The 12,257-nt window shown below is 38.0% G+C and overlaps 1 protein-coding gene across 1 annotated transcript; it reads left to right on the forward strand.

Moving 5' to 3' along the window:
* Positions 1-1,534: 1,534 nt before the first annotated feature.
* On the forward strand, positions 1,535-3,546 carry LOC140147090 (galanin receptor 2a-like). Its single transcript, XM_072168862.1, has 2 exons — positions 1,535-2,319; positions 3,267-3,546. Exons 1-2 carry the CDS (start codon positions 1,535-1,537, stop codon positions 3,544-3,546), a joined length of 1,065 nt encoding a protein of 354 aa, XP_072024963.1.
* The last annotated feature ends 8,711 nt before the right edge of the window (positions 3,547-12,257 follow it).

Raw genomic sequence — 12,257 nt, forward strand, 5'->3', positions numbered from 1 at the left:
GTGACCGTACACCACGAATGAGCCGTAAATGTCCTCAATTGTATTCTGAGTTACAGTGTAAAATGGGCATGAAGGTCGTATTCATAGGTACCTCAATTTGGTGCTACGTGTACCTCATTTAATGAGATACACGTAGCACCAAATTGAAATACCTATGAATATGACCTTCATGCCCATTTTACACTGTACCGACTCAGAATACAATTGAGGACATTTACGGCTCATTCGTGGTGTACGGTCACATATTATTAGAGCATTACTTTAATATTTTTAGCTCTCATTCTTTGAAAGCTTTTAGATCACCGACTGAGATCGCATTGTGTTATTCCATTTAAAATACACACTACCCCTGTGGAAGATTTAACTAAAGTCTGCCACAGAGGGAGTATTAATTTTTGAACAGAACAGACAATTGGGTAACTTCCATTTGAAATACTCACTCCAGTTATGGAAGATATGGGTAAAGCCATAATACAGGGGGAGTATGGGTTTCAAAATGATTCACTCTGACCAATTACACTTGTAAAACATACTCCCCTTGTGGAAGATATTTCCAAAATCTTCCACAGGTGTAGTGTGGATTTCAACTGAATAGCCCATTTCTTTAATGCTGCCACAGGCTTCAACATAAAAAGGAGGCCAAGTTTTGATATATTTTCTCAAAATATCAAGAGCTATTTTAAGAACCACTGAGCGGATACTAGGCTTGTTTGTACTCATTACATTTTCATGCTAATTCCAAATATAGTCATACACGTTTACAATTTATTCTGAAATTTTGGATTCGAAAAATTGAAACTTGTCGTCTGCAATCAACACCCGCATGGAAAGAGTTAAATCACCGACTGCGTTGGTGCGTAAATGACACATTATGTTATGTTATGTTATGTTATGTTATGTTATGTTATGTTATGTTATGTTATGTTATGTTATGTTATGTTTTCTATTTTATTAAAATTTTTCAGGAGGAAAATACATTGTTGTGTGTCACTTGTGGTTTACTTTGTTGCTTTTTTCCTCCACTAAAGAATTCTCTCGAATTTGAATTCGAGAGAGAACTCTGAAATGAACTTCGAATGCATCTGTCGTGTAAGTGAGTGTAATACGGGTGACTTTGTATGCAGATATGATTTTGCGTCTGTTTATTTTTTAAGGTTACTATCTAAATTGGTTTTCATATTTTATTATTGTTGCAGTTCATTCTTCATGTTAGCTGTGAAGACAATTTTAATAAACCTTTTAATGCGCGAATGCATGCATGCATGGATTTTAGACAAGCTATTAAGGTTACAAATATTAGATATGAAAGCATGCTGACAAGAATTTCCCCCAGATTTACGATAGCAACCTATTTGAAATGTCTTCAATAATCCACTCTTAACATTTTTAATACTGACGAGCCTGAATGTACATGTCGGTTGCGAAAATACGCGACAACACGGTGCATTGGTCGGATACCCTTTAGCAAATTTGGATTACATGGCCAAAGTAATTCATGATGAATGACTCTCATGCAAAATTATTTCAGAACAACATGTCCTCTACTACACCAGATACTTCTGTGACATTCACGTGGACATGGACAACATATTCCCAACTTATTATGGCCCTTATCGGTGTGATAGGAAATGGACTTGTCATAGCAGTCTACAATCGAAAACGGCAGTCAACGTCAGCAACGAACGAACTCCTTGTGGCTCTTGCTGTGGCAGACTTGATGACATCCATTCTCTTGATTCCTTTGCCAATTTGGAAGAACGTACCCTCAGACTGGCGTGGACAAATTTACTGTAAATTGGTATTTTCTGATGCGTTTGTATGGACTGCAATAGCCATGTCTGTGTTCACTCTTACAGTTGTATCTTTTGAGCGATATTTAGCCATTTCATACCCAAGTAAATATCCGCTTGTATTCTCAAGTAGTTCGCGATCAAAAATTGTTGCTGGTATTTGGATTGTCAGTATCTTGCTTAATGCATACATTTTTGCTATTTGGATTAGCGTGGACGGTAAATGCCAGATTGTTTGGCTGACACCATGGATGCCGAAGTTATTAGGTGTAACTTTATTCCTTCTGAAGTACCTTCTACCAGTTGGGATAATGTCAGTCACTCAGATTGCTACATCATTCAAGTTAAACTTACAAAGACAGGAATTATTAGCGCGTGGCGTTGACAAGAGTAGTCCCGCGTTTTTATCGCTGGAGGTTAAGTCCAGAGTGGTGGCTATGCTTCGGGTGGTCGTCATTACATTTATTCTGTGCTGGTCTGCGAATCAGGTTGGCCATTTTGGATACACCATTGGTTTAAAGCCATTTAGGTAATGGGATTTGTTTACCTAAAGATAAAATTAAAATCATGATACCATGATCATGATGATGGTATCCTCCTAGTCATGATTCGGATCATGAGTCGGAATTTATTTCGAATCCATGCCCCGAAATATACCAATTTTTGATTATTTCTGTTTAACCCTAGAACTACGAAGTGGGTTGTATCCGTCCTAATAAAAGCTAATCGTAGATCCTTCTTTTGCGCTCACTTTACCCCAGAACCCATTACAGATTAATACAGAAACCATGTTTAATAAAATAAAACTTCTTCTTTTTCAAGAATACTCTGAGAGCAACATTTATATGCTATTAACAAAATATTGGTGATAACTAATTCATGTTCAGTTTCAATAACCAATAAAGTTTATTTTATGGACTGTAGAAGTCCTGTTTTCACAAATTTAAACGGATATTTAGCAGTATGCTTCAACTATATTAATAAATACGTACTTATATATACGCACGTGACAGGAAGTCTCGATGCGATCTTCTACAGAGCGGGTGGCATTCCTGTACATTTGAATGCAAAGGCAGTAAACAACGCGAGACTGTGCAGCAAAATTGTCTATTTTGTTCATATTTGTGATTATATTGTAAATGTTTCTGTCGATAAATATTTTTTCCGTCAGCAAATACTTTCAAAATGTTGTTATCGATAACATAATTATTACAAATTCGGACCCCCCCCCCCCCGAGTACAAACTTTGCTATTCAATTAATACTGAAATTTGATGATATTTATCTAAAGAGTTCCTATCCTTTTCAATTGACATGAGGAGTTGGTCATGGGTCACGTGCGTATTTATAAATCCGTATTTATAAATATAGTAGAAGGTAGCTGCTTAGCGCTGTTTTTTCTGACATCAAAGGTACTGTCAATACCAATGTTGTATGCCAAAACATTGATCTACTTTTTTGTCTGTTTTAACCTCAGGTACTTTTTGGGAACATTCTACAGGTATTCCGTGCAGCTAGCATTCCTTAACAGCATACTCAACCCTTTCATCTACGCCTTCACTAACGCCAGCTTCCGCGATGGTTTACGTCAACTTCTGCTCTGTAGGTCCCCAACTCCCACGGACTCATTAAAGACTATATCAGCTACTGCTAAAAACGCAATGACTGGTGACAAGACTACAACATTTACTGTGAGCATAGGCAGTGACTATTCTATGAATCGTTCTCAAATTGGTTTGGAAATTATAAATCATTAGATGTCATTAGAGAGGATTTAAAAATGTTTAACGGACAGGTTGGGAGTTGTGCAATAACTTGCCGCAAGAAAAGCTAACAATTCCATATGACAAATTACGCGCCAAAAATCCTTTTCACTTTTTTCTTGTCGTGTCACAAAATCCCCCTGCATTAAATTACATTATGAATACGAGAAATTACATTACGAATACGCGGAATGTGCGATTTAATACAAATTTTATGGTAAATAAATTGATATTTTTGATACTTAACAGTCTTCGAAAGAAACTATAAATCTAATGATTTACCCCCAGATGAAATAAAGCACATTTTACTCAAAAGTTTTGCTAGGCATATCCGTCAGGAGTATCTCCATTTATTTGTAATCCAGAATTGGATTTAACTTCAGCTTATCCAATAAAATACGGACCAAAAGGGTCCGTTCCAATACATCAAACATAGCCTAACTTCTCAAGAGAAAATTTCTCAAGAGAAATTTACATACATTTATTGAGTCAATCCTTTAATATAAATACCTTAGAAAAGTGCATAACATTAATCCTACTTTCCTGAAGCCGGGAACATTCAGGAAAGTAATCTGATATTTGACATAATTTCGTTCAACTTCTCATGCACTATTTCTCAAATATATTAGTAACAAATTATTACTATTTGTAAACACTTATGCAATTACCTATGGTGATCAAATTATTTTCATATAATTGGCTTTAAGATGAATTTTTGTGGCCATGTCCCTTTTTACCGCCACCTTTTTTAACCATCTAAACACAGTGTGCCTGCTCACCCGTAAGATACAGCCCTCTCGGGAATTTCCTGAGCCCATGCTTAAATTACTTACCCGTAAGGTACGGGGCCTCTCAAGAACATGGTGTGGCCCAACTTCTCACAGAGAAGTTAACCCCTCTCGGGAATTTCCCGAGCCCATGCTTAAATTACTTACCCGTAAGGTACGGGGCCTCTCAAGAACAAGGTGTGGCCCAACTTCTCACAGAGAAGTTAACCCAAATTAATTCCTTGTGAGATACGGGGCCCTCCAGGGAATTTCCCCGAGCCCTTTAATTTGCACACACACAAGTGTGGCCTAATTTTCCCTCCCGCAAAGAAGTTAACCCAAATTAAATCCTTGTAAGGTACATAAATGAATGAAATGAAGAAATGAATGATTGCATTAATAAATGATTGAAACATGAATGACCATGGTGCCCTCCAGGAAATTTCCCACAAACCCCTTTTGCTCACACACAAGTGTGGCCCAACTTCTCAGAGAGAAGTTAACCTGAATTAAGTCCTAGAAAGATACATAAATGAATGAAAGAAATGACTACATGAATGAATAAATGAAAATGAATGAATGAATGAATATGGGGCACCCACGACTTTAAGCGAGACCTTTTGCACACACACTTGTTCCCCAACTTCTCACAGAGAAGTTAACCCAAATTAATTCCTCGTAAGCTACGGGGCCCTCCAGGGAATTTGCTCAACCCTTTTGCACACACACAAGTGTGGACCAACTTCTCTTTTGCAGAGAAGTTAACCCAAATTAATTCCTCGTAAGATACGGGGCCCTCCAGGGAATTTGCTCAACCCTTTTGCACACACACAAGTGTGGACCAACTTCTCTTTTGCAGAGAAGTTAACCCAAATTTATTTCTCGTAAGATACGGGCCCTCCAGGGAATTTCCCGGCCCTATTGCACACACACAAGTGTGCTCCCACCGCTTTTCTCACAGAGAAGTTAGCCCAAATTAATTTATTGTAACTAACGGGACCTCCATGAAATTTCAAACATGCTCAAAGTGTGGCCCAACTTCTTAAAAAGAAGTTAACAGCAATGTATTAACCGGCAAGTTACAAAGCCCTTTTTCAGAGATTTCCTGAACCCCTAGATCTGTGTACCCAAATGAGGATTCCTCCCAAAAGAAGTTCATAACTTGTGAACTTGTTGAATCCAACCCCTTGGTCAATTAACACCCTCTCTTCCTGGCAGTTTGCCATTACCTAGAGGCTACCATTAAAAATTCATATTTCAATACACTTTTGGTAAACATGTGATCCTCAATATCCCATACAATATGGGGTCCTCCCAGTTGACTACTGCTCCCCGATAAAATTGAATACTGAAATATGAAAAAATAAAATTTTGGGTGTGGTGGGTGGGAAAATTTTTCCATTACCAAACTCCAGAAACATCTTACTCCTTTCAAGACAGATATCCTTATGGCCTTATCCTGGAAAACTAGGCAGGGCAAGAATGTCATTGACCACTTCTCATTGGCCACCGCAAACAATAGATCCTAAACATCACTGGCCCTTGGATAATGCCATTCCTAGGCAACCAATCAATAAATCAATCAATTGGATTTGACCAGGCACTGGTTTTGGACTAGTCTATTCCACAGGGGGTAAATTTGTTTATTGTATATAGATACAATAAACTTTAATGTACTTAAAGTGTATAAGCCATCCCTCATATTAAAGTTTTAACATTTTGTGTTGAAGATATACATGAAATTTCCCGAAAGAAAAGAGTCTTTTGGAAAAAAATATATAAAGGTCAAAATTTTCAAATGATGATCGGCTTTTCCTCCCAGATAAATAGATAAGATAACAATCTTTATTCATGATATTTCATTCAGTTTACAAACACTGTATTACAAGATTGACTTCTGGTACATTTCGAATGAATTGAAGAAGTAAACATAAATTGCCATGAGAGGTAAGATGGAACATCATGATGAAGACATTTAAAAACAGTTACAAGAAGCTGTTTCTCCCATCTTTCGTTTAATCTGTCCCAAGAACGTTTATATCTTGACCCAAAAATTTTCCCAGTCTCACTGAATGACCCCTTTTTGGTCAAAATTTCCCCAATCTCACGGAAAGACCCCCTTTTTGGAACGTTCTCACTGAAAGACCCCCCTTTTTCGGTGTCTAGGCTCTCACCGAAAGACTTCTAGTTTCGAACTGCTGTCCGCACATCCCCGCCACTTCCAAAGTCGAATGCCCCCCCCCCCCGGGGGGGACTGTTCATCATATCAGAAATGGGTGTTCTAATGTCCGCAGACAAAAGAACACGAGCAAGTTTGTTTTGAAGAATTTGAAGAGAATTACAATGCTCAGAAATGCAATTTGACCAAACAGAACAGCAATAATCAAAATGTGGGAAAACCAATGCATTGGCTAGTAAATTTAATGTGGCTGGAGGAAGATACAACTTAACTCTGCGAATGACACCAATACGTTTAGAAATAACAGAAGAAATATAATTGATATGTTCATTCCAAGTTAAGATTGGATCAAAAATGAACCCTTAATATTTAAATTTATCAACCCTTTCGATATTCTCATTACCAGTGAAATGTCATAAAATTTTCAAAGTATGATTTGTTCTAAAAAGCATGTACTTAGTTTTCTTAATGTTAAGAGTAAGCTTATTGATTTCAAACCACCGAGCAATTTTTAACAAGCTATCATTCATTTGAGACTGAAGAGCATTTGGGTCTGATGATTCAAAAAGCAAAGTTTGTATCATTACCATACATAACACATTTACAATCAATACATTCAGGTATAGAATTAACATAAATTATAAACAACAGTGGACCTAAGATTGAACCCTTCGGAATGCCGATGTTAACATTCTTAAAATCGGAGAGTGTAGAGTTACATACACTTTAAATACATATCATTATGTTGATACAGTTTACTTCGATGACTAATGTCAAAAATATCAATTTTTACAATTTTCCATTAAATTTGTATTATATCGCGAATTTAAAAAAATTATAATATCAGTAGGACATTCCTCGTATTCAGAATACCATTTGGCATGTTTGGTGTGTCTCAGGTCCCACAAAAAAGGCTGTGAGAAACTTTTTAATACAGCGATTTTGAGAAATTAGATTTAAAAAAAGCAAGGGCGCTATAAATGCTTGGTTGTATTATATTATTGTATTGTATAAAACTATAATAATTGTAGGATAATTTAAGTATTTTTAATGTTGATTGTTACGACATAAAGTAGGTAGAGAAAATTAATCGATACAACATGCGTCTTGACAGTACGATTCGTGCATAAAATAAAAGGGTAGATTTAAATAAGTTGTTTTATGCTCATAAACCTTGTAACGTAGCTTATTTTTCGTTCGTTTTATTCTATTTTCAAAACTTTGGGGCAAATAATTCAGTGCGTGATTGCTATTACTGATAGCAATTTAAATTTAAATTAAATTAAATTTAAATTTTATATAGCAGAATTTCATGGAACAAGTCGCATTTTTGACATTTCATAATTTGAATAAAAATATAAGCATGGGACAATAAGCTATAAAATTATGCCAAAATGATATACATAGCATTAATACTTTTCAAGATATGGATAATTTTATAAATGATACCTTGATATTTTTACCGAACTGCTAATCTAAGTAATGGCCTAATTAGTTTTCTGCTTTACACTGGATTGAATAAGGATTATCACAGTTCAACTGTCAATTATCTTTTCAATAAATATTCAAGGATTTGAAAGTCCACTCAGCCCCAACATGCCCAAGGTCAAATACCATGAAATTAAGAATTCCAAAAAATGTGGGTTTTTTTATGGGAATGTCATCTTTAAAGGCATATAACTCAAAAACATGCCTGGCGACTTGTTCCGGGTTTTGTTGGAGCTGGTCACATATGCAACCTTTTATTTCGTTGCACGCCAGCGAAAGAAGACCCGTGGCTAAGTGTCGGCGACAGGGGCGTAGCAAGAGCATCAGGGGCCCATGGACAAGGAGCAGTACGGGCCCTTTTAACAAGGGCAGGATTTAGCCTACCTTATTAGGGCCCTGGGGCCCGGGCCAAAATTTGAAGGCCCCGAACTCACGTGCCAAGGAAGGTATGTGCAGTCAAGTCAGTGGCCAAGTTTTGCACTATTCTGACCAAAAAACATGCTGTTATTGGGGTTAAAAGAAAGATGCATAGGGCACTTTTGGGGCCCCCAAAATCTGGGGGCCCAAAATTGCCCTGGACCCGGGCCCATCTGGCCCACTCACTATGGAAAAGTAGTCTCTTTTGCTCAAATAAAATGGGTCCCAAAGTCAAGCAATGGGAGAAAATTGTCTTTTTTCACTTTCAACTTCAATTATTATAAAGGGAAAGTCTCTTATTTTTTGGCTCACTCTTAATTGTCTCATGTATATATTAAACTTTACTTTCTCCGATTTCCAAGGAAATCTGATGAAAGACCTTGTCGTACAGGAGCACTAAACACCACAAGGTATTTCCAAAATCTCACCCGATTTACGGCGAAATACACTGACATGCACCCCGTGTCATTAAAGTAGCGTGCTATAGACGGCCCTCACTTGATAATAAAAAGTCCGATTGACTTGGCTCAAACGGTATTTCCTAGAAATACTTTGCCAGATTCTACTCTCTAAAAAGGAATCTGATTGGTTACAAAATGCTGTCGTACCGTAGGAAAAACCACACCCTCTTCCGTTCAGCCCTGCTTAGTGTGTTGTGTGGTAATGTATGCATTGTGTATTGACCTTGAACGCCTCTGTACACACAGCGTGCACACACTGGAGTCGAGCATAATTTATTTAAAGAGACTTTCATAGGAAAACTTTTCCATATATCATAAAAATCAGGCCCTGATCTCCATCAGCCCTTATTTAACTTTCGCTTTTGTGCTCGGGGCCCTGAACCCTCGGGGCCCATGGACTTCGTCCACCCTGTCCCCCCGCTTGCTACGCGTCTGGTCGGCGATCTAGCAGACTTGTAGTACCCGTACCCGTACTCGAGTCCCAATTTTCGTACCCGTACCCATGGCTCCATACCCGTACCCGTACTCATGCCTTATTGTGACTTCGTTCTTATGGACTGGGACCCGTCTGACCCGTACTCATGGCTTTGGACCCGTACCCGTACTCATGGACTGGGACCCGTACCCGTACCCGTACCCGTACCCGTACTCATGGCCCGGGACCCGTACCCGTACCCATGGGTATGGGTACCATACAGTAAATGCATGCAGGAAAGTGAGAGTCAGTCTCTGTACTGTATGATACCCGTACTTGTACAATGTAAGCTAATGTAGGTAACACTGTATGTAGCATACAGATTTTGTGTAGCCAGGGCCATATTTACCTTTTTCATGGCCCTGGGCCAGGCTAAAATTTAGGGCACTTGCTATCTGGCTCAATGTGTTACTCCCCACCCATCCTCATCCCATGTAACCTAGATTTGCTTTAATTATGATCATAGGACTCACAGTGCAGTGAGATTCATGAGTGGGAAGTGAGAGTAGATCTACTTTATGCCACCCATATACATGTATTACAATACTCACCATGTTCACACTCTGACTGATACAGAAAATAAGCAGCAAACTGGAAAAACATTTCCAAGAAATTGTCTTTGGTGAATTTCAAGTTATCGTGTTCATAGCTTTATTCATCATTTTAATATTCCCCATCCTAATACACTCCCCTACACAAATGCACACATGAAGACCTACACTGATAATGTGACTGGTGTGAGCAGTGAATTCTTTCCACCATGCACATGTACTTGGGATAGTGCATTTGAGTCACATGAATATAGTCTGTGTTACAGACTGGAAAACTGATTACTACCCGCGAGCTACCAACATGTGTAGGAGTATAGCATGGTAAAAATTGAGTTGCCGCTTCGCGGCGACCGGTTCGCGGCATCGCTGTTCGCCGATCCCGCGGCGACCTGGTGCTTGCTCGCCGCTTCGCGGCGAGCTGTCGCGGCTTCGCCGCCCCCCCCCCCCCCTCGGCAAGGATTGTGAGTCGTCTTTGACAAAAACTACATGAATAGAGAGTTCCTTTACCGCACCTGTAAACACTGAGAAATTTAGGATTTAGGGACCGTTCAAAACACTTGTTAGGGGGGACCTGATGCAAAAAGGGGGCTCTGAAAAGTTTTGACCCTCCTAAGGGGGGCCTGAAAAAAATGACCACAAATTTTCCTGGGAAAATTCAGTTTATATACTTTTCTATGGGGTTGACCCTTAATTTTCATGTCAAAAGGGGGTCTGAAATTTTTGAGGTCTGTAAAAGGGGCCCCGAAAATTTGTTGCGATGACATTTTTTTGCATCAGTCCCCCCTAACAAGTGTTTGTGAACGGTCCCTTATAGGAACTTATAGGCAAAGTATTAATGTACATAATTAATGATAATAATTATACATATATATTACAAAGCAAACGCATAGTAACAATACTGTGTGAGCTTTGTTCCCGAAATGAGAACAATAGTGTGCATATTGTTATGCAGCATTGTTATGGTAAGTGATACAGGGTTCAAAAGAAATCACCCCCCCCCCCTAAAATTACAAAACATTTCTTTGCATAACTTGACATTTATTTTGTTGATTTGAAAAATTCAAAAAGCTGTGAATAGAGGAATCGTTTTTCAACCCTCCCAAAGTTGTTTCATTTGCAAAAACAAAATTTTTGGTCAAAATTTATCACATTTTCCAAAAATGATGCTTTCAGAAAAAAATTTACCACATTATGTACAAAACATTCTCGATATTAATGTTATGGTTGATTTAATTCTTGGGTTTCTCCTTTAGCTTTCTGTCGCCGATCCTTCATGCAACCATCATTTAGTGCAAAACAAAGATTTGCAGAACTTAATTTCGGCGTAAAATCAGATTTTCTTTGAAGTTTTTAATCAGCATTGTTTCAAAATGATAAAATAACTAGGAAGGAGAAATGAGCTCTCCACGCATAAATTTGACCAAAAGGGTAAACATTTACCTGTATTGGGTCAGTTGAAGCATCTTGCATTTTGATTTAAAATGATGGCTTTCTTGGATAAAGGTGTAACACTCATGGTGTGGCCACAAGAAATTGGCTGCATGCAGTTAATTGGCTGATTGATGACTTCCAACCTCCAATCTCTGTTGGCAATTTCTTCTTGTCATGTACGCCTTTATTCAAGAGAGCCGTTGCTATAGATCTTTGCAACTATTTCAGTCTACAATTTGCAAGTAAATTTTTCATCTCTTCTAGCCAACCAAGGAAATAAGCATTACACTGTAAACCTTATTTCCAGTGATTTTATCATTTTTGAAACACCGACTGAAAAACCCATTCTTGTTAAAATTCATGTCAATGAATCATTGTTTTATACTGAAAGATGATTGCATGGGTAATCGGATACGTCAAATTTAAGACAAATTAACTAACAATTTACATTGATCACGTTGATATCGAGAACGCTTTTGTACATTACATGTATAGGATGTTGAAAACTTTTTCTGAAAGCATCATTTTTGGAAAATGTGATAATTTTTGACCAACAAAAAATGATTTTCAAAAAGAAGAAAACTGGGAGGGTAGCAATAAGATTCTTCTATTCACAGCTTTTTAAATTTTTCAAATCAACCAACTGTATGTCAAGTTATGCAAAGAAATGTTTTGTAATTTTAGGGGGGAGTTATTTCTTTTGAACCCTGTAGTACAACTCATTGTTGCTAATGTCAAACTTGTCAAAGTGATTGTGATTGTATGATGAGAGCATGATATAGTGCCCGCTTCATTTACCTACGTCATCAGCCAAACGGGGGGAGAACACGTACGCTTCAAACGGGGGAAGAACACGTACGAGGCTGAACTTCACCCACACAATTTCTCTTTTTTCAGGAGAAATACGCACAAAAAAATTGCAACAAGTGTCAACTT

The sequence above is a fragment of the Amphiura filiformis genome, chromosome 3 (genome assembly GCF_039555335.1).
Source record: "Amphiura filiformis chromosome 3, Afil_fr2py, whole genome shotgun sequence".
In the NCBI taxonomy this organism is placed as follows: domain Eukaryota; kingdom Metazoa; phylum Echinodermata; class Ophiuroidea; order Amphilepidida; family Amphiuridae; genus Amphiura; species Amphiura filiformis.

What these genes read in the sequence shown, in the direction of transcription:
- LOC140147090 (XM_072168862.1), top strand. Translation starts at nt 1,535, where the DNA reads ATGTCCTCTACTACACCAGATACTTCTGTGACATTCACGTGGACATGG. An exon ending in ATTGGTTTAAAGCCATTTAG is followed by an intron (nt 2,320 to 3,266) that starts GTAATGGGATTT and finishes TTTTAACCTCAG; the next exon opens with GTACTTTTTGGGAACATTCT.